The sequence below is a fragment of the Fulmarus glacialis genome, unplaced genomic scaffold (genome assembly GCF_000690835.1).
Source record: "Fulmarus glacialis isolate BGI_N327 unplaced genomic scaffold, ASM69083v1 scaffold13283, whole genome shotgun sequence".
Lineage (NCBI taxonomy): Eukaryota > Metazoa > Chordata > Aves > Procellariiformes > Procellariidae > Fulmarus > Fulmarus glacialis.
In genome coordinates, this window is record NW_009201139.1 from 10,749 (window position 1) to 33,708 (window position 22,960).

Genomic DNA, 22,960 nt, shown 5'->3' on the forward strand with positions numbered 1-22,960 from the left:
TCTTGGGCTGAGGGCTCCAGAGCTGGACGCAGTACTGCAGGTGGGGTCTCACCAGAGCAGAGTAGAGGGGTGGAGTCACCTCCCTTGACCTGCTGGCCACGCTTCTTTTGATGCAGCCCAGGATATGGTTGACCTTCTGGGCTGCGAGTGCACATGTCCCATTTTTTGTCCACCAGTACCCCCAAGTCCTTCTCGGCAGGGCTGCTCTCAGTCCCTTCATCCCCCAGCCTGTATTGATACCAGGGGTTGTCCCGACCCAGGTGCAGGACCTTGCAGTTGGCCTTGTTGAACCTCATGAGGTTCACGTGGGCCCACTTCTCGAGCTTGTCCAGGTCCCTCTGGATGGCATCTTGTCCCTCAGGCATGTCAACCGCACCACTCAGCTTGGTGTCATCTGCAGACGTGCTGAGGGTGCACTTGATCCCACTGTCTATGTCATTGATGAAGATATTAAACAGTACTGGTCCCAATACGGACCCCTGAGGGACGCCACTCATCACTGATTTCCATCTGGACACTGAGCCGTTGACCACTACCCTCTGGATGCAACCATCCAACCAATTCCTCATCCACCGAACCGTCCACCCATCTCATCCATATCTCTCCAATTTAGAGAGAAGGATGTTGTGGGGGACTGTGTCAAAGGCCTTACAGAGGTCCAGATAGATGACATCCATAGCTCTTCCCTTGTCCACTGACGTAGTTACTCCATCGTAGAAGGCCACTAGGTTGGTCAGGCAGGACTTGCCCTTGGTAAAGCCATGCTGGCTGTCTCAAACCACCTCCCTGTCCTCCATCTACCTTAGAATAGCTTCTAGGAGAATCTGTTCCATGATCTTCCCACACACAGAGGTGAGGCTTACAGGTCGGTAGTTCACAGGGTCTTCCTTTCGACCCTTTTTAAAAATGTGTGCAATGTTTCCCTTTTCCCAGTCACTAGGGACTTCACCTGATTGCCATGGCTTTTCAAATATCATGGAGAGTAAGTATACATCATTTGGTTTGGACCTTTTAAAAATATTTTAAATACTCAGTAATCAAAATGGTGCACTGTTGTAATCACTGCTGCCTAAGGAAGGGTGCAGTGCTTGTGGCTCATTAGGAATCTCAACAAATTCTTGCAGTCGCCCTATCGTCTTCTCATTATGCAGGTCATTCAGGAAAAGAAGTCATGATTGATCGTTATTAAAAATAAGAAATAAAAAGCAGAATTAATGACAACTGACTCTTGCAGAGCCATTTTGCCAGTGTCCTAAATATTGAGACCAAGAAGAATACCCATGATCCATAATGCTATTTTTTATAACCGCTTAGCCTTTCCATCAACATGCACCACAATGAAATCAAACAAGGAAACAAATGCAACTCTTCAAATATAAACAGATAAACAGCTTACAAACTTTGCTGCTGCTATATCTTATTCTGGTATGAATACCATTGCCTATAGCAAGAGGAAAAGGAAAGATTAAAAGATATGTCATAGTATTTGTACTTAGGCCAAGTGTCTATCAACCTTAGTGTCTATTTACAGCAATGGCTAGTAACACTTGCTAAGAGTAAAACCAAAAAATAGTGCATCACTGATATTTGCTTGCTTCTGGCAGTCATTAACTGCAAGATTTCAAGAGCTGGAGTTTACATCACATTTAATAGGATGGATCTGTGTTATAAAACCTTGCAGAATTGCTTTTTGAACCTATTTATTAGTGCCATAGTTCAACCTGTATACCAGCAAGCAAGTACATTCATGAGAGAGATTCAAAATCATTGCTTTCTAAATAGTTTTCAGACTTGAGTTACATAGCAAGGAGCTCTGCAGAGGCAATTCTCAGTAGGTGATTTAGTTTTAGTATATACCAGTTTAATAATCTGAATGAGCTGATGGAACAAAACCGATCGGCAGAAATAAGTGCTTTTTTGGCTCTACTATTGGAGCAGATCACTTTATAAACAACATCAGACAGGCCATTAGTCTAAAGCTTTTAGACATAATTTTACTCTATACAAATCAATATTTTCATACTTTCAACAATAACATAATAAGAAGCATATATTCTTGCATGTGAACCACAAATGGACAAAAAATAAAACTAATGCAAAAGAAAAAAACGAATTACCTTCTTGCATTTTTTTGCACTGTATTGCAGTCAGAATCTTTAATTGAAGTTGATACTTTTTGCTTAGCCAGGATTATTTCTTTAGCCTAAAATAAAAATAGAGAGAAAAATAAGTCTCATAAAAGTTGATATTTATGCTCACAAGCATTTAAATAATCTCTCAAAAACAGAAAAATTAAGAGAGTCTGAATAAATTTTCTCTTGTGACATTTACTCTTTCTGTTAGACGTTAACACTTCACTCAGCAAGAAACACATACATAAGGCAATTTTAACAAAATGATCTGAATGGAATTGTATTCAAATCTATACGAGAGTATATATGTATATACAAAATATTTAAATATATACATCTATTTGTATTTAAATATATGCTGTCTTGTTTAGTACCATGCTAATAACGCACATTACTGATTTTCTCTGTAGCTAACTAACTGGTTCATGATGTGCCTTCCACTTGCATTTCAATTCTGGTGTCCATGTACTAGTTCAGACATTTTTATTAAAGAATCTGCTGCAGCCTGGACTTCTCCTCACTCTTTATAAAAGGGACAAGTGACCACAAACTCCCTCAGCTCCTTTGCTAAAACAAAATCTCAAGTTCAAAGTCCAAGTGAATTCTCCTTCTCAAAGAAAACTTGTCCATCACCACTTTTTGGAAGACATGTTATTGGCAGAAGGGTGTCTCATGGCAAAAGGGTATCTCTTTCCCCTCTTAACATCATCATGGGAGAGGGACTCCTTAAGCATTTGAAAGGAAGGAAGAGAACGGGAACTATACCAACCAGTTGATTTTATTGACTATTTCTTAGTGCAATTGATTTTAAAGTAGTCTGTTCCAGATGCCCAGTAAACTTAAAGTCCCCATTCTAAAATCTGCAAGAAATAAGACAAAGCCTGTAGCTTCTGTCGTTCCTTTCTGAAATTCATTGTGAAGGGGCTGATCCCCTTTGACTCTGTATATACCCTGGTGAAGAAAAGTCTGTTTCTTTGGACCTTCCCTCTCTTCTCAGGAGGATCTCTAGTGTTCTGTTCTTTTAATAATAATTTATTCCTTTGATTCCCTTGAGACTAATGTTCCTTACTTTGCCCTCAGAGCACATCATCAAGGATGATAAGGGAATTTGCTGATTCTGCAATCAACAGAAAAGGTTTCCTTGACAAGAAGCAATCCTGGAACTTAGGAAAGGGATAGGATTTGCCTACTAGAACATCTATTATCAATTATCAAATATTGTTTGACCTAAAAGCTCTTTTGCTCAAAAGATGCCCTCCTACCTCTGTTCAAGAAAAAATTTAAGTGATACTCTCTAATTTTTCTTGGTTTTGAAACACAACTGCATATGCAACAATGGTATGTGAGCTTCATCAAGCCAGTAGTTGACTGTCCATATCTTAGTGATGCTGATCAAGTGAGGATAACTGTTCTGGAAAACAGAACTGCCATAGCTTCAACTGTGGCCAAATATAAAACTCTGGGCTCAGTAGAAAGATAACTGTATGAAATTTAAAGCCTGTGATATACAAGAAGACAGACTAAATTAAGATAATGAAGCTTTCTGAAAGTGATGCTATGAAACTATTGCTAATATTTGTGTTAATCAAAAAACAGAAAGGAGAGCTCTTTTAAGATCATTATCAGAGAATTCTAGAAATGGATTTCTTAAATAGAATCTGGAAAATATTTGAGAAAACAGAATGAATATGTGAAAACAATATTTTTAAGCTGAGTCATCTTTTCAGTCCACATTTTTTTCCCACAGTAGCTTTCTTCTTCTACAACAAGAATTCCACTGAGTAACAGAGTTTCCCTGAAAGACATTTATTCTAAAGGATGAATAGATTTCTAGGATTCCACAGCTGTATGTCTCCACACGCCTTTGATGGTAATGAAATATTACTACATTTACCATACCTAGATAAGTGAGAATAAGATAATGAAATTCTATCAATAACCTTTGCACTGACATGCATAATACATACCACTCCTATTTTTAAATTAATTAAGGAATCTAACTCTCATTCATCTTCAAGTTTCTAAATGCTTTTGAAGGCCTAGGCAATAAAAAGCTGACAGAATTCATTTGTGACTGCTTATATAATAAAGAATTAATCAAAAAGTCCAAATTCTGCTCTCTGATTCACTAAAATAAGGAAAGTGAAGTTTTAAAACATTACACAGAATGCCTCAGAACCCTAAATAAAAACTGCTTGCTAATGACACTGTTTTTTGATGCTGTTTCTCAGACTTTAATTAAAACACTACTGATGTAATCTACTGAAGACATTTTACAAAATCACTGATTTATTATGCTGGTTTTGGTCAAAGCCTATTAAAGAAACTCAGTTTTTAATTTTTCTGCATCACTGCAAAGATAACACTGCCAGAGCATAGAAGTTCAAAGTCTGAAAAGCTTCATGTCACAAATATTTTCCCCAGAAAATGAAGCATATACAATGTAGTCACGATCAACCCTTACTCATGCAAAATCTCTGTGCAGATGCTTATTACAGTATAAACACAACACTTTAAAAGTGTCACTGTATCCTTTCACTGAATGTTGTGTACTTCAGTTTTTGATGACACTGCCTTAGAAAGACATTCATTCTGCAGTGATTTGCTGTGCAGTAAATAGTACATTTTAAAAAAAATGTTTCCAGAAAAGAAGGTGAAATTTTTTTGTTTTCTTTTACTTCATGTGGAATTTACTATCTTCAACACCTGTGGTATGGCAAGGTCATCAGAGAGGCAAGGAAAGAGGTTTTGTTTTTTATTTTAAAGGCTAAGGAACTATGAACAGGCTGGAAGATTAATGGTGAAAGGTTTAGTAACCTGATCAGAAACTCACTAAAGCAAGTGAAAAACACTTACTGAATCCAGTTAACTTTCTGTTCTGTTACTGAGAAGAGAGAGATCTTTTCAGGATAATATTGCAAGATGGACATTATAGGAGACTATTTTTAGGTTAGTAGAATTTTTAACATTTCAGTTACCGAAGGAATGTGCTAGGCCATTTATCTAGTTGCAAATAATTTTATTTTGATAATAATTGTTTATCAAGAACAAAAAGGTTAAATATAGTGCAATATAGTCTTGTCTTATCACTGACACAGCCTGAAGAAGTTGCATGAACTCTGTTCTTCCTATTATCTTACTAAAAGGAATTCATATTAAGTTGATGATCTCAAGTTAGTATTCTCAAACATTGTTAATAATGTTCTGGAAGAAAAACATCTATTGGCCTTCCAGTTGTTGTTAACCTTTATTCATTATATTTTGCTTCCTAGATTACATCCTGTTAATACCAATAAAATTTGTATGGATAGAGAGCATCTGAAAAGGATATGTATCCCAAAAATATAACTTGTGCACTCTAATTCAGTCCTGGGGGAAGGAAACAGATTCTGTGACTGTCATATAGAACAAAGAACAATAGGTTTTTATCCGCTGTGGGCAATTGCTGTGAAGTAGCACAAATTCACCTTTGGTCAGCAAATCCATGAAGTTCACAGGATCACAGACTCTCAGAATGGTTGAGGTTGGAAGGCACCTCTGGAGGTCCTCTGGTCCAACCCTCCTGCTCAAGCAGGGCCTCCTAGAACTGGTTACCCAGGATGATGTCCAGGCAGCTTTTGAATATCTCCAGGGATGGAGACTCCTCAACCTCCCTGGGCAACCTGTGCCAGTGCTTAGCCACCCTCACAGTAAAAAAGTGTTTCCTGATGTTCAGAGGGAACCTCCTGTGTTTCAGGCTGTGCCCATTGCCTCTGGTCCTGTCACTGGACACCACGGAAAAGAGCCTGGCTCCATCCTCTTTGCACCTTCCCTTCAGATATTTATATGTATTGATAAGATGCCCTCGAGCCTTCTCTTCTCTAGGCTGAACAGTCCCACCTGTCTCAGCCTTTCCTCACAGCAGAGATGCTCCAGTCCCTTAATCATCTTCATGGTCCTTTGCTGGATTCTCTCCAGTATGTCCACGTCTCTCTTGTACTAGGGAGCCCAGCACTGGACACAGTACTCCAAATGTGTCTCACCAGTACTCCAAATGTGTCTCACCAGTGCTGAATAGAAGGGAAGGATCACCTCCCTCAACCTGCTGGCAACACTCCTAATGCAGCCCTCCTAATGCAGCCCTCCTAATGCCCTTCTTTGGCAGAAGAGGACATTGCTGGCTCATGTTCAACTTGGTGTCCACCAAGACTCCCAGGTCCTTTTCTGCAAAGCTGCTTTCCAGGATCCAGGATCCAACTTTTTGGATCCATTGACAATGAAGATATTAGACCATGCAGCACTCCATTCATGCATATCTCTCTGTGTCCCAGCTACACAAGCAGTTTTTGACCAAACCGAGGCAAAGCTCAGAACATTAACTCAGTTATTCTATAGAGCTTCTCCCTCCCCAGGTCTCACAAATATCTGTGAATCATGATATTCTGAGATGAAGCAGGTTCCAGACCCTCAGGCTAGGTGAAATATGTAGATGTAGCCAAAATATCAAGGTAAGTGAAATGTAGGTGAAATATAAAGTTAATAATGGAATAAAGGCAGTTCTCAATCACAATATGAAGAGATAATACTCATCTTGCTGATTTAGGTATGACTTTCTTTTTGATTTAGGTATGACTTCCAGGGCAGGCAGCAGATTTGAATATATCCAGAGACTCTTTGAAATATTTACATTTTCTAAGGCACTGATCATCCACAAAGAGACTAGCAAGATGTATGAGTAATAAAAGCAGGTTATGGGATAGACAACTGATAGTACTTTAAAATATCCAAAAGACAAGTAAATAGTAAACAAAACTGTTCAGAAACATTTGAAAATTACATTATCCAAAATGGCAAATGTCAAGGCCTCAGTTTCAAAGAAATAAATTTAGGAAAGCACAAATTCTCATATGAGTGAATTTTGAACATTAACAAAATATGGATCTTAACCAAATGAGTACAATTTCCAGCATTCTTCAAACTCCTGGTGAAACTGCACACTTGATGCTAGAGTGACAGTTTGTGATTTAATGAGAGGCTGTCCATGAGGACTGGAGCGTAGAAGATAACATAGAAGGTATAGAACCACAAATGGAAAAAGCCAAAAGCTGAAAAATAACTTTTTAGTTACAGTTACTAGTTGCATAGTCTTAGAATTAAATCAGAGCACAAAGAGAAAGAAATGACTCCGAATAGCAGCTGAAGGTTCCTCCTTCAGAGAAAATGCTGTAATTGATACATCCTGGCAGATTCATATGTACACCATGTCCCACTGCTCCTACACAGCAGAGAAACTTACTAGAGGGCAGAAGGGTAGGGCTAGAGCACCAAGAATTTCTTTTTTTCCTATAACTATCCTTGGGCAGGTTTACCCTATTTCTGAAAGCTAAAAATATATGATGTAGGCTTAGAGGCCTTAAAAGCAGCCCAACCCTCCAAAGACGTAATGGCAGGAAAGCATGATGCTGAAGTTGATTAACCTCTTCCACAGCTCCCAGAACCCCACCATATAATCCATTCTCATCTCCAGAACTCTTCCTTCCTAAAACTTCCAGCTCTCTGTCTGCTCCAAGCCCTTCAATCCATCTCTGCTCTTCCTGCAGGTCCAAGAACCCAGTCTTGCATCAGACGACATCAAGTACCGCCTTAAATGCCTTCCTGTTTCTGCCAGCATCCTACCCATTATGCCGCACACCTGAAGATACCTCTGCCACGCAGATTCCCTCTGTCCCTTGTCTTCTATTCTGGTTGACGCTGCTGCACCTCCCCTGTATTTAAGCTCTAATGCCCCCTAAGCTTCCACTGACTGCTGGCTGGCCACCCGTTACCTCTCTCAATGTCTACTTCAGTAAGACAAGTTGACCCCTATGTCTTCGACTGTTCCTCATTACCAGTCATTCCTTCTCTATTCTCTAATTTTTTGGCAGATGTGTGGGAATGGGTAGGAGATGTCCTGATTCCACCTTTGATTCTACCTCATCTACTCATTATGTCATCCTCCAAATCAAAATACCATTTACGTATTCAGGGTACAAGCTACATTTGCTGAAACGATAGGAAGACACACAGTGGGGAGGAAATAAAGTGGACATACCTATCAGTTTGCTCTCATTTACACTGCAAGAACTGGGCTGGGCAGGGAAGAAAGAGAATACAAAAAACACTTTAAGCCAATTTGCTTTTACTTGCCAGCAGAACTCTAAACTGACTTGAATCCTGATAAGCATGACACCATACAAGCAAACATCAGAGCACAGGGGAGATAGGAGAGCACAAAGTTAGGAATATTAGGGGAATATGACTTCCACCCAGGCTTCTTTAAGTACTGTGCAGCATTTTTCAGTTGAAACACCGTGTTGCCACAACCCTCTTGCTCTGTGATTACATATACTTGTTATAGCTGGTTGGTGGACCCTTTTCAGCCAGGGAGAGCATGAAGGGAAAATGAATTAAGAAACTCTTGTTGTGATCCTGAGATGTGAAACTAGTACATCATCCCTGTCCTTGAACCAAAACATAATCTTCATACCTACGTGTGCCACACAAATTTTGAAAATTTGATTTGTTTTTACTATTTCATAGGTGGAAAAAGAAAGTAAGTTGCTTATTTTCAGTTATCTAAAAAATCCATCTTCTTACACCTTTGCACACTACTGCATGTTTTGCAGAGTCTCTTTTCATATATAAAAAGCTGGTTTTGTTGACAATAAAGGAAATACAAATAGTTCTATTAATACTGATTTTCATAATGTTCCTGTAAAGGGCTCTTAAATCCTAAGGCTTGGCTCTATGATTAAATTGTCTTTCTGGAATGTTCCTTCTTTGGAAAATATGTCCTGATGGGAAAGACTAGACTGAATAACTTTAGCTAGCCAGATGTTACCTGTAACTCAGAAACATTCCCAAAGTACTCACAACATTTTAAGTATCTCTGTATGATGCCTCCTCAGATTATTTTACATACCTTTGGCATGCTGACAACTAAATGACCCGTTGTTTGTGACCTTTTAGCAGAGCTGCTGTCTGGCTTCACTTCCTCAGGGAGCACAAGCTGAAATGGCTATGAGAAAATATAAGATTGAAATATATCATGCTAAAATATATATTTTTTTTTTTTTGACCTGGACAGAACACATGCAGAAACATCACTATCACATCCTTTGATCTTAAGGACAGTATAGGTCTAAATCCTCTCACTTTATATGTAGTATTAATCCTAATAAATTATTAGCATGCTAAACAACTTTGACTTACAAGTATAGTCATATGTATATTCCTGAATTGCTGTCATTCCTGAAGTGACATTTCTAAAGAAGGTTATAAAGTTATGCTTGACTTATATTACCAATTAAATGAGAAAGAATAAGCAGTCTATTTTAGACGTAAAGTGATTCTGAAGTTTTGTTTATGCAGTTGGTACAGTTAAAAATAGGGATTTTAGTTTACTGTTTAAGTACTTTGAATTTTTAAAAAAATTGATGATAAAATTAAAACCACTGAGAAGAGAGAAAACTGGAATGACATTTTAAATGCCCTTTCAAAAGAATATACATCCATTTGTTTCTGTCAGCTATAAATTCCAGATTGTGAAATTGCTAAATTCTAGCCTAGGGCAACTAGCAAGCTCTCTTCTTTAGTGAATTATGATACACTGTGTGGGGGGAATAAGAAGAGAGAAGGAGAGAAAGAGAGAATGAAATTTCATTTCAGGCTTTGCACGTCTTCTGGTTAGGACTTCCACAGTTTATGTGTGGTCCAACATAATGCAAGTATGAAAGAACATTTTTTCTGCATAGGTGCACACAGTTGGTAATTCATAAAAGTCAGATCCAGAGTCCACTGAATAACTATGGTAAGCATTAACTCTTGATTTGAAATGAATGTAGGAAGAAAACACTAACCTTTCCCTTCACCAGTACTCGTATGTAAGTTGGCTGGACATCAACATCAAGCAGAGAAGTGTCCAAATGTCTTCAGAATAAAATATAAATAAATGAATCAATCTACAATACAGTCCAGTAAACAAGCAGCGCAGACCATTTAGCTTTTTAATGATGATTTCACTACAAACTTCAATTAGGATTTAATATCTTTGGAATAAAAACATGATCTTCCTGTGTGTTCACAGAATGTAAATTAAAATAATGTCTAAATTCTGTCAAGTCCACCACATCAGCTATTGTATAACTGCAAGAATTCAAAATCTTTGTGGAAAATGAAAAGGTCCTTCTTCTATTAGTTTAGTGCTTTACATTAATATGAAAATTAATCTATTTGCTATTTAAAATAGTAAAAGTAATTTGCTACTTTTCTTTCTGAAGGCTTAACTAGTAAATTTAGAATAAAAGTTCTTTTTTTTCTTGCACAGAATTTGCTGGAAAACAATGGACAAAAATACTTTACATTCCCAGAAAACATAGTACTTTTAAATTTCAGTACTATCAGACAAAATTTATGACCTGTAAAAGCTCCACTTTAATATCTGCTCTTCATCATGTGACATATACACTCATGTTCCTGTAACCTACTGGTGAATGCACAAGTACGTATTCCCTATTTGCCTTCTTTTATAACGTTACTTCTCAGGTGAATTTTTCAAACTTTTTAGTTTGCATTTCTTACAAGTGAGCACAGAATATTACAACATATCCAACATTTTACTGCACCTGAACAGATTTTCTGAGGCTCCAAAAAAACCTAATTCTTATAATTCAGAAACATGGAGCAGGCCTCTCTTGAGGGAAATTAATAAGCTTTAAGGGAAGAACACCTGGCTTGAATAGTGTTTCTGTGCTATAAAACTAGTTCAAGCTTTACTCTAACAAGTTCCTATTGTGGATAAATAAGCTTGTGGGTTTCCAACCCCTTCCTGAACTGTGGGCAAGGCCTCTGTACTGCTTGGTAGTATATACTATCAAATAGTTATCAGGTTTCCTTGTCATATTTTGGGCTGGTTCAACAAAATTTCTTCCAGGCAATGCCCTGGCACAGTTCAGGAAATGGCACGGGCCATGGACTCTTTCCAGTAAGCAAGGAAAGTAGGACAAGGCTACCCTACTCTGTCTTGGGGAGGAGAAGAATTTAAGTAGAAGGACATGAGCTGTACTAGAGCACTTCTAGGGCCAGAGAACGGGCACAGAAACCATTCCCTACAACCCTAATCTGCAAATGAAGGATGGAAAAGATTTTACATAAGTATAAAAGCACAAGTGTGGAGGAAACCTGCCTATGGACTGCAGAAAACATCAATTCCAAAAAGGACTATTAGACACAGTCCTCACTGAGGAGTAACAAAACAGTCCGAAGGGTCTTTGGTTTATTCAGCTTCATTTCTTTGGCACAGGCTTCAAGACTGATTCCATTATCCCCTATGTTGTTTGTTTTAATCTTGAAGAGTCCGCATTACAGAGAGGAGTATATTTGAAACACTGTGTATTAGAACTTAAGAATGGCAAAAATTAAGAGAAAAAAAAATAATTCTGACCTGTAAACAGCAAGATCCAAGATGATCTGGTTGTTTTCTTCATCATCTTTCAAAGAGAAATGAAGCCTAATAATAATGACAAGAAACACCTCCAGGATAAATACAATTGGAGTGAATAAGCAAACATTAAAGCATACTTCAAATTCAACTGCTAGCAATTTTAGATGACTACAAATACCATTTAGACAATATGTCACATGATCATTTTAGAAACAGTTGCAATTTTCCTCATGAAAAAAAGAAAAAAAATACTTAAATTTGAACCAAAGTAATTCTTACATTTATTTTCTGTTCTCCCCACCAAACCCACAAGAGACAAAAAAAAAAAAATACTGCTGGAAGTCAGTTAAAATTAAGATCAGTCTGTCAATGCAGAAAGAGAGACATCTGCTGGTGAAATCTGTCTGCTCTATTAACATCTGCATAGAAAAAACAGTTAATGAAATGCATGAAAAGCCTGGAACTAGGTAATTCTAACCTCCTCATATGTTAAAAAAAAAATTGCAGCTTTGTTCATAGCAATTAATTTGCCTAGAGTATAAATATCTGCCTGTGCATTTCCAAAATAAAACATGATTTGCACAATATCCTTGATTCTACAAACTTTATAATATTTGTTGAAAATGAGACTGTAGATTGTATTAGCCGTGTGTTTGTGATCTGCTGGCTGAGTTCTTAAAATTGTGAAAGAATCATACCAGTTATAAATTGAAAACAACATCTATTACTAAAACTGTAAGAAGATCTAATCTAGACTTCCAAGTTCTGTTCATATACTCAAATATTAAAGTAGAGAAAAAACAGAATAATACCCACCTATAAGTGAGAAGATTTTTATAAATTAGTTATTAGTATAAAATGAGAGGGTTTTGCTTAATGTAATTTATTTGGAATATTTCAGTGACATTAAAATACTTAGCTAATTTGGGTTCAGGTAACAGAAAGAAGCTCAAATGTTAAGAGTTTAGATGATACATTTTTTCAGCAGTAAAAATATTTGCCAGATATACTTGTTAACTCCTTGCTCTCCTGTATTCTGATGGAGTCAACTGCAAAGAAAGCTTATGGAGCTTTTAGTTTATTTTATAATATTTTATATTATTATTTTTTAATGCAAAACTGCAGAGAATACAAAACAGCTTTGTTTCCTGTTCATGCTTTTTTCTCTTACTGCGTCACAAATTTTGAGAATTCACTAAAACATGAAGGGTGAAAAAGAGAAAAGAACTGTAAAATTTTCTAGGGGGTAGCTTAATCAGAATTGAGGAAAAGAAATAGTCTGTTCTCAGCAGCATGCAGCCATTCTTCTTCCTAACGTTCCAAAAGAACATCAGAGAAGCTTGGACATTGCCATGGACATTAGACTTTCACATTGAAGCAAAAACTTTGGAGAACACCATCTGTCTACTTGTATCTCTTTATTTATGTCTCTCCAATACACTGCCAGATTGTACTGAAGAGCTGTGATATTCTTGTTGAAGCCATGACAAAAACTGCTCATTGATCTGGCTTTACGTGGGCACATCCACAGACTAAATTCTAATCCAGAAAACTTGAGTGACACAAACAGGACTGCTACTAACAGTGAACTCTAGGGGACTGTATTTCTTCTGAAAAGATAGCTAGAGCTTTATTCTAAATGTCTCTGCTTTTTAGAGGCATAATCAAATTCTATTAACACAAGATTTAAACTATTTTAAACTTTTCTTCTTTGAACTAGAAAATTATTTAAATTTTTTTTCAGTCACCACATTTTTACAAAAAAAGTACATCAATACAATGGGAAGTATCTTCTGGTACAGATGGCAAAAACACGAACTCTTCTGTCACTACCTTTAATTTTCTCTATACCACTTGAAAATTATGCACTGGTCCTATAATGTAGGTTTTCAAATCCCTTGAATCTGCATGGATTTATAAATTTCCAGGATTTAGAAAACATTCTTCACGCTAACGATAAGCATGTTCTTAGCTTTGATTTTGCAGCTAAATTAGTCTTAAGATGGAAAAACTTGTTCAGAGGACAGCAGACAAGGAAGTGGCCCTTCATAGGCCACTTTTTGATCACAGTCTCCTGTAGGAGGCTCTTTAGGGAGCTCTTTATAAGGAAACAATGTTTGCACACTGTGTCTCCTGTTTTTCCTTTAAAAAGGAAGGTTTGGTTCAAGTGAAACCAATGGTAACGTATGGCTGATATCCTTGGAAACTCATTCCAAAACACTTGAATACCCATGTGCCTTTGTCAACAGTAAAATACAAGGGACTTCCCTGTATCACCAGCCTGTGTTGCCAGAGACCTCATTCAGTGTCGAAGGACCTTGTGCCATAGAAATGAATTACATATCCTTCCCAATTCTGCCAGTTTTACATCTGCCATCAGAGGACAGAATGTTTTTGTCCAGAAATATTACTTGGATGTATTTTTCTACATTTAAAGTGGCTACTCATACACATTTATCTTTAATAGTCAAACCAGTTAAACTTTTCCACTATTGACAAGATGCTCAAAGAAAGAGAGCCTTACCATAGAAGGGAAAAGAGTAAAACGTCTTATATCTTTTACAGAAAAACAAGTTCTTCAATCATCAAAGACCAAGATGTTAAATTAAACAACCTTCAACACTTTACTCGCTGAAAACTAATTCTTTTTCCAGCATCAGAATATAATTTTAGAAGTCAGTTTCCCCACCAGGAATATAATACCACAACAAGAATTTGTCAGCCCTCTTATTTTTGTGTTGTCACATATCTTGAAATAGTTGCCCAAATCACTATAAAGAGGTTAGCCTGTTTAACCTCTTAACCTTACATACTTAGGCACATTCACATTCAGAACTTTTCCTTCTGCAGTGACCAACGTCCGAAGAGGCTTTTCTCTCTTTTTTGATTCCCTTAACAAAACAGAAAGAAAAATGATTTATAATTTCACATTCTAGTATGTTATGTTTAATAGCAAAAAAAAAAAGAAGAGGATGGCAAGAGGTAAGAACCATAGAATCATAGAATCATAGAATATTTTGGGTTGGAAGGGACCTTTAAAGGTCATCTCGTCCAACCCCCCTGCTGTGGGCAGGGACATCTTCAACTAGATCAGGTTGCTCAGAGTCCCGTTCAACCTGACCTTGAGTGTTCCCAGGGATGGGGCATCTACCACCTCTCTGGGCAACCTGTGCCAGTGTTTCACCACCCTCATTGTAAAAAATTTCTTCCTTCTATCTAGTCTAAATCTCCCCTCTTTTAGTTTAAAACCATTCCCCCTCGTCCTCTCACAACAGGCCCTGATAAAAAGTTTGTCCCCATTATCTGGTATTTGATATTAAGGATGTTAAGCATGTTAAGGATGTTAAGGATGTTAAGGATGTTAAGGATACAACTTTTTTCAGGAACAAACCCAGTTATATCAAATGTCCAATTGCACATTAAAAGCATCATTTAAAGATGATGTCCTGATGCTTTGTAATATCACGTCTGACATTGATAATAACTTCTTCTGCATGTCACAATGTCCATTATCGAAGAGTAATATATCAAATTTATCTCGTATATCTTAAGAAATTGGTGGATTGCTTAAACATATGAAATGGGACGTTTTTCTATTTATGAATGGTCATACTAATTATGAGGTATCATTACTGTTAACTGATTTGATGTATGTGCAAGCAATTCTAAAGAAATTTTTTATTCATGCTAACTTAATTACTTCTACTGAATGAATGCTTGGCATACCTCTAAATAGCATGTCTGTCAGTCACTATTCTGCACTAGTAAAAAGAATTTTAATGGTCAAAAGATTACCAGCAGCACGAAACAGGACACAGTATGATCAAAGTGCATATACATAGATTATTTGTTGATGCAGCTATTACATTTTTTGATGTGTGCTTCCTTCAAAAAATACAATACGTATTACTGATGAAGACCTTAGTCTTCACTATCCATGTCCAGCTATCAGCAATTAAACTATATCTGACTTTCATTTAGTGCAATAAACAAGCTACCTTAAATTTATCTGTCAAAACAAAGCAGGTCACTCTAAGATCATTAAGCCTTGTAGTACTGGTATTTTCCTGTATAAATGTTAGATCATGAGCAAGGAGAGGAAGAGTAAAGAATCTTAGGAACATGAAAAGGAAAAATCTGCATGCATCTGGGTAAAAAAAGGCTATGTTTTCTTTAAAAATACAACACTGTAATTGTCGCTTTGCATTAATCCACTCTTCAGCTGGTCAATAGAGTGTGTATGGCTACTTCAGCTGGCATGCTAAAAAAAAAAAAAACATTTCTCAAAAAGACAACAGCAATACATTGCTTTTTGTGTTCCTGAACGAGTTTCTTACTATAAATTCAAAATTAAGAGAACACTAAAGGTAAACCACTAATGAGGGAAATTATGTAAGTTTTAAACCACCTTGGAGAAAAAAAGCATAAAAAAAGATTTGGTCTATAAATACAATGGATTTGAAGAAGAAATAAAAACATTCAAGTGGAGGTATTGGAATGACTACATAAAAACAACTTCTGTTTAAGAAAGATTCACAACTATCCATGTATTAAATACTATTCTATAGTATAAATCAGCGCTTTAATGTGGGATTTGTGGACTAGCAGTTTCTACACCTGAATCCCTACTCTTGACATTTAAATGCGAAGTGAACGAACCACCACTCTGTTCTAAAGATGCAGTTCTCAGAAATGCTTCAGGAAATTATATCCTACCACCTGTTAGCTGTTAATAATATGTTTCTAGATGAAATCTGTCTGCTCATGTGAACCACTTTAAGGCAAATTCAGTCATGTTATAATCATTAGAGTTTAAGTAACTTGTTTAACTTTGTGCTGAGATGAGCTGAAAGGCCTTGTTCTAGCAATAAGCAGCTAAAGGAGATCCTGTGCACCTTTCACCTGCAACTGATTTTATACTTGTCTGAATTTTCTTTGAATGAAACTGCAAGTATTCACTCATTTGGCAATAGCCAAAGGTGCTCAGTTTATTATCAACTGTCCAACTATACGCCAGCTGGCAAATTTAACGTGTACTAACATTTCATAGATAGGTTCAAATTTAGCATTGGTCTGATTGAGTTCATGTCAATTTTATACTAAAATAAACATCCTTTTATACTGAGTAACTTATACTAAGGTTACATTTCAGCTTCTGTCCACCAGCAAGGATGATTTGAAGTCAGGGGCATTTTTCTGTTCTCACTTTTCTCATGCTACCTAACAAAAATCTCACCACCAAAACAAAATGAACAAAATGAAAGAATTTTTAATTCCTTTAAATGCTTTGGAAATTTAGAAAAATCCAGAAAGGAATTATTCTATCTTTATTATAACGCTGTTTGGACTCTTCTTGAATATTTAGAGGGAAGCATTTGGAACACATTTGCTTTTGACTGGAGCAAAGCATCCCCAAACACAGCAAAACTCTAACTAGCTAGAATCTGGGTTTCACAGTAGTTCTTCTGGGAAAGTGCTAGACCTTAAATTAATAAAAGCAACAAGTTACGCAGATTTCCAGATTTCTTGGAGAGTTCCCTAGGACTGACTTTTTCAATACTTAGGCTTGATAATTTTTTTAAAAAGCATGCCTTTAAAAAGAACAGCTAGAAAAAATCTCTGGCACAAATGCTGTTATATAAGCATAAAGAAAAAAAAGAAAAAAAAAAGGAAAAAAAGGACATTGCTTACAATGTTTGTGGAACTGATAAACCAGCAGCAATAAAATAACTTCTTTTGCTAGTATCTGCATTAATTTTCCATGGTCAGCAAAACCAGTGGCAACTTTAGAAAGTTTTAAAGGTTTTTGAGGGACAAGACATCTTCAGATTCACCATGCCAAACAGCATAGATAACATGAAGAATATTATTACTATATCAAAATATCTTTGATAAAGTATGTGAAAAAATTTCTAAGTCACATAGAAAAGGTGCCTGAAATGCCACTTGTGCAAAAATTTTGTAGCATGGCCTGTAGGGCATTTATATAATGCAATCTGCACCGTATACATGCTTTTAGCAAGAATATTAAACATGCTAGCTGACAGAAAAGTGAAACTTCTAAAGTCCATAAAATGGAGTTGAAAAGAAAAATTATATTTAAAAACTCTATTTGAAGAAAAACAAGATAAAGGGTATCATAAATAAATTTTAGAAAATGAAACAAACAAAATTAACAATCTGAATATTTTATTTAGATTTTATAAGCATATTTGCACAGGCAACATGGATTTAAGCTGCCAGTTCTCAGTAATATTTAATGTGAGGCAGTCACCCACATCTACTCTGTACCTTTGAAAATTTTCCCTTCCTTAATTAATAGAATATATTAAAACAAACCCATACCTTATATTGTCTTTAGCTCTCCGTTTTTCTTCAATATATCTGTGAGTTTCTAATCTAGATTCTGGAGTATACGGTGTAGGCTCCTCCCAAAATCTTCTGTCTTCTTCATCATCTTCAACAGTTCTCCACTTTTCTTGTTCTTTGTCTCCTTCTGCCTGATGGTTTTCTTTGTTCTGCAGGGAGTCTGGGCTACACAAGATCACATGGAACATTATCCCAATGAAATGAAGGAAGAGTACTTGCTAATGAATTCCTGCAATAATATTTTTTTAACCCAATACTAATAGCTGTATAATTCCCACCAAGAACAGTCTCTTATAGATTTGGACAACGTTCTCTGCTCTGCTTCTTTCATCAATCAACAAAACATATTTTGACATAATGTTTTTCATTTATTGAACAAAGAAGTGATACTATGGTTATGCCTAACCCTCTGAAAACCCTGATAGATAGTTCAACAGATTTAATTTCAGGAGCAGAAGTTTCAGATACCCTCACAACTTTCAGGTGAAAGAAAATCTTCAGTTTGTGTGATGTTTAAGTATTCCCAATATCAGGCAGCAGAAGATTAGAAATTTATAGGGTAGCAACATTTTACTTAGGCATCTCTTCAAATGCCCTCTTAGAACCTGAATCATTTTTTCCCCTAGCCCTAAGCCTCTGTAATCTTCATAAATTCTTTATCAATATAGAGAGAAAACTGAATTTATGACACAGCTGTGATCTATGAGGACAAAGTTCTGTAGCCAGCTCCATGAAACTTAGTCTCTATTAGATTAAAAATAAGATGGATGGCAGGTGCAGTGGAAGATGACTCCAGACAAAAATCTTTCTCCTATCTAGGTAATCTCAATGATATTAGGTGGAAGAAGTGTAGAAATCAATATTCCATAGCCTTTTACATCTCAAAAGATCTGCAATACTCTGTTTCAGTCTTCATATCTAATAACTCTAAAGCAAAAGTAATTATAGGTGAACTTCTGCTTTCTCTGGAACCCCTGCATTACCTCAAATAACAATATCCAGCTGTTCTCCTGAAAGAAGCTATCAATTACACTAGTTTGGCACCCAGACAATTTAGCTTGGAGTTTTGGGACAAAAATTCTATTGTACTGTCTGCAGGTCAGTAATTAATTATGTTTGTAATTAATTATATTTTTCATTAGAAGTAACATGCATGAGGAGAAATAATTCTGCTAGAATCAACAATACAGACAAACAGAGAGATTTAAGTGGAATTATATAAACTATTTAATGAGGAGAAAAAAAAATTCTTAATGAAGAAAGAGAAGAATTATGTTTACTCACAAACGGTTTTTGCTTACTGTTACCTGTCAAATCCAAGCTTAGATTCCATTTGTTTTTGTTTCTTGTCCTTTCTTTCTTGCATCCTCCTTTGAGCCTCTTCTTTTTCTCTGGCCCTTTTGAGAAGGTAAGCTTGTTCCTGTTCTCTGATTTTCTGTTTCACTTCTGGATAGTTTTGAAGTGCTTGAATCCTCTCTGAACGTTCTATTTCTTTACTATCCAAATACTTCCCAAAGAGAAAAAAATCAATATAGATATGTGAGAAATTTAAAAAAATTTCAAACCAATAAATCCATTAAAATGTAGGTTAATTTTGATAGGTTACTTTCTGTATAAAATTAAAAATATGCCTTTCAAACTTCCATAGCACTATGTAAGTTATACTATATTAAAAAGAATTAACAATAAGTTGCTATTCAGATCTGAAAATGGTTTTGTGTGTCTGAGAGCTCCTTTTTGCATTTTCTAGGAATTTCAGTTAGTCTTATTAGACTATGTAGTAGAGAGAGTCCCTTCAGCCATTTCTGATATTTGTCTGACCTCCAGCTCATGAAACTATTAAAAAATTATTTCTTTTGATGTGTTAGTTTATTGCCAACTAAGGGAGCTGAATCTACTCTTAATGAGTTAAGTAAGCATCTGTGTTTCTCCAAGAGAAATTTGTGGGAGCATATTTCAGAACTGGGACTGCCTATTTCTGTGGCAGGAAATCATTACATCAGTACAAAACCTCAATCTCAAAGTATTTATTTACAGTCGATGCAATATAGTGCATTTTTACATCAATTTCTATCTTTCTACTGTCTTACACTGTTGGTTTGGTACATATTGTTGGTATGGTACCAACAACCTGGTAAGTTTCTGCAATCATGAAAATAATTTTAAAATGCATTGTATATATTAAAAAAAAAGAGAAAAAAAGCTATAAGTGTACAGTGTATTTATTTTTTTAGAACTTTGTTTAAGGTTCTCCAATGAAAATGACAAAAAAATTAACAAATGCATGTGGTTTAGTCAAAACAGAACCAATTTATTATCACATTATTTACAGTAGACACTTATTCTTCAGAATAGAATTTAATTTCCTGTGGACAGTATGAAAAATGCTCCTAGATTTCCTACCACAGGCATTTACTTTGTTTAGGATTAGTATGTTCAGTCAACAATGATGGTTATTGATTTGGATATAAATTTAATTTTAAAAATCTTACTTTTAATTGATGAAGAGTTGCCACCACAAATTGTCTATAACCTTCAAATTCGGTACATGGGTTACCCACTAGAAACAGTTCCTTCAGATGTATATTATATTTTAGTGCTTCAATACTGGAGAGTTCACCAATGAAATTTGCTGTCAGGTCAAGTTTCTTCAATTCTTCACAGCCTGTTTGAAAAAAACTTAATTCAATTTGTCTATAACATAAATGTACCCAACATACACACAAAACCACACACACGTGTGCACACACTTGGATATAAAGCTGTCTGCATTTGTTGTCTGTATATTAATTTCATCCTGTCAGGATACATCTTTTCCAAGCCACAGGTGAAAGAGTGACTCACAGCTTAAGTTTATGAGATCATAATATTTATAGAAAGGAAAAAAATCTCAATAAAATACAAAATATCAAAAGTTATTACTGGTTTTATCACCATCAAAACTTTGTGGCCAGTGCTTGTATACTAGATGAGCTATTAAATATTTCCGGATAAGCTGGGCTTCAGTTTTAACAGTCTGATTGCCTTGGTACCCCTCCTCAGCTGAGTCGTCACCATATGGCTAAAAGAGTGTCTAATTGCTTCATGAGAGCAGGATCAATTATGGGTTTCATTTCTGTGTACTGTTAATCTTAGCTAACATTATTTAAGTGTGAAGATAAGGTTTTCTAAAAATTCATTCCGAGTCAAGATGAGGTTTTCCACTCTATGGACTCAGCTATCATTGTGAATACTTTATCACTGGTTAAATTGCAGATACTGGTGAGAAAACGTTGTTTGCTAACCAAAACAATTCATTATAGACAGAAACTCTAAATTAGCTAACAAAATGCTCTTGGAAATCCAGATCCAAAATTTATCAGCCTCTCCTTTTATCATAGTCTGTCCATGAATCATAACCTTGACTCTAAGAGTAAAAAAGTTAAGAGCAAGCTCAACTTTGGTGCTCATCATTGTAATCACTTCTTTTCCTTTGCAGGTCTATTTGGCAAGTATTTTATGCTTAATGGAGCTGAAAGAAAATAAACAACTCAAAATTATTTATTAGGGGATTTAAATAACCCAAATTTTTGCAAGGCTCACTCCCAAAGGTTCTGACTCCTAAGTAAATGACAAATCACAGTAATAAATAATGCAGCCTGAGAGAGGAACTTAAAATTTACTGGCATGAAAACAGATGCAAGTTTCTCAACTAATTGCCAAATATGTAATACTAACTATTTCTTCAACTTTTACAAACTTGTGTTTAGCCTATTTGCTTAATTTTTTTTTATTTGATTTAAGCCATCTTCTTGAATCAGCTTGTAGACTTACAAAAAAACACAGAAAACCCCAAAACAAATAAAACAAACAAAAAAACCCTCCAGCTTTTTTTTTTATTGTTCCCTTGTCAAGGTAAACGTTTTAAAGGTTCAGCAACTGGCCTAATCAGAATCAAGGAAGAGAAAGAAATCAAGTCAGAAATTATTCAAGTAGTATGGAATGTGTTTATGGGTGGCTCTAAGTCTTAGATTTTGATCTTGGAAAATGCCAGATCTTTGCACATGCAACTATGGTGACAGGATAAAGGATTAAACACAGATGCAATGACAGAGAAAAGAATCGTCTGAAAAACTCTTTAAAAATACCCCAGATTGCCAATGCAACCTGTGCACAAAGTAGAACCTTCTTGTGTGTGACACTTGATTGCTGAAGTGAGGATGACTGCTGAAACATTACACAAGAGAGACTTTTTACAGCCTGCATAGCATTAAAAAAAAAAAACAAACCAAAAACACATTCGCATTGCTCCAGCTAACCTCCATAACAAATTATCTTATCTTTACAGTGGGGAAATACCAATTTCATGAAAAATTTGCAATGCTTTGTAAAGTATTAAAGAATAGAGCTATCATACCTGGCAACACTGGTGAGAGAGTATGCAAAAAGCGAGTTAAAATACATTTAAGAAAGTTCAATGACAAAACTGCAGCAGTAGGAAGCACTTGCTACAAAGAAGCATTTTTTAAATACTGCACACAAAAAGGCTCTTTCTGAGTATCAACAAAGTACCTTTACTGGTGGACAAACTAAATGGCTCCCACCCTCTTTTACACTAAATCACAACTTAAGTATTTCAATATGAAAAGGCAAAATGGTTTGTTTAAAACCTGACCTTCCAGATTTTCAATTCTTTCAATGTTGTTCAAAGCTACATTTAAATATTCCAGCTTCTTGAGTTTGCTTACATTTTCTGTAACAAAACATAGATCTGTTATTTCAGTTTTCTTCATTGGAGAGGGCATTATCATTTTACTTGCTCACTTTACTTCAAATAAACAATAAAGCAGAAAAATAAGAAGGACAAATCAGAATATGTATGAGACTACCGGGCACTAATATTTTAATATTAATAAAAAGACAAGACCAAAAAAATTCTCTGAAAACACAAATTAAAATAAAAAAGTAAAAAGAAATAAGAAAGTTTATAAACACATTTTTTATCACAAATCCATAAAAC

At 35.8% G+C, this 22,960-nt stretch overlaps 1 protein-coding gene across 1 annotated transcript in view; it reads right to left on the bottom strand.

The window, feature by feature from the left end:
- Window positions 1-22,693, bottom strand: part of LRRC6 (leucine rich repeat containing 6) — a gene marked incomplete at its 5' end in the record, with an annotated part of 30,890 nt that extends 8,197 nt beyond the window's left edge. The window contains 9 exons of the mRNA XM_009573843.1: window positions 2,118-2,203; window positions 9,073-9,168; window positions 10,010-10,079; window positions 11,593-11,658; window positions 14,406-14,483; window positions 17,938-18,126; window positions 19,269-19,468; window positions 20,454-20,626; window positions 22,616-22,693. Coding sequence (XP_009572138.1) covers window positions 2,118-2,203; window positions 9,073-9,168; window positions 10,010-10,079; window positions 11,593-11,658; window positions 14,406-14,483; window positions 17,938-18,126; window positions 19,269-19,468; window positions 20,454-20,626; window positions 22,616-22,693 — 1,036 coding nt within the window. The remainder of the gene's footprint in view (window positions 1-2,117; window positions 2,204-9,072; window positions 9,169-10,009; window positions 10,080-11,592; window positions 11,659-14,405; window positions 14,484-17,937; window positions 18,127-19,268; window positions 19,469-20,453; window positions 20,627-22,615) is intronic.
- Window positions 22,694-22,960: the final 267 nt, after the last annotated feature.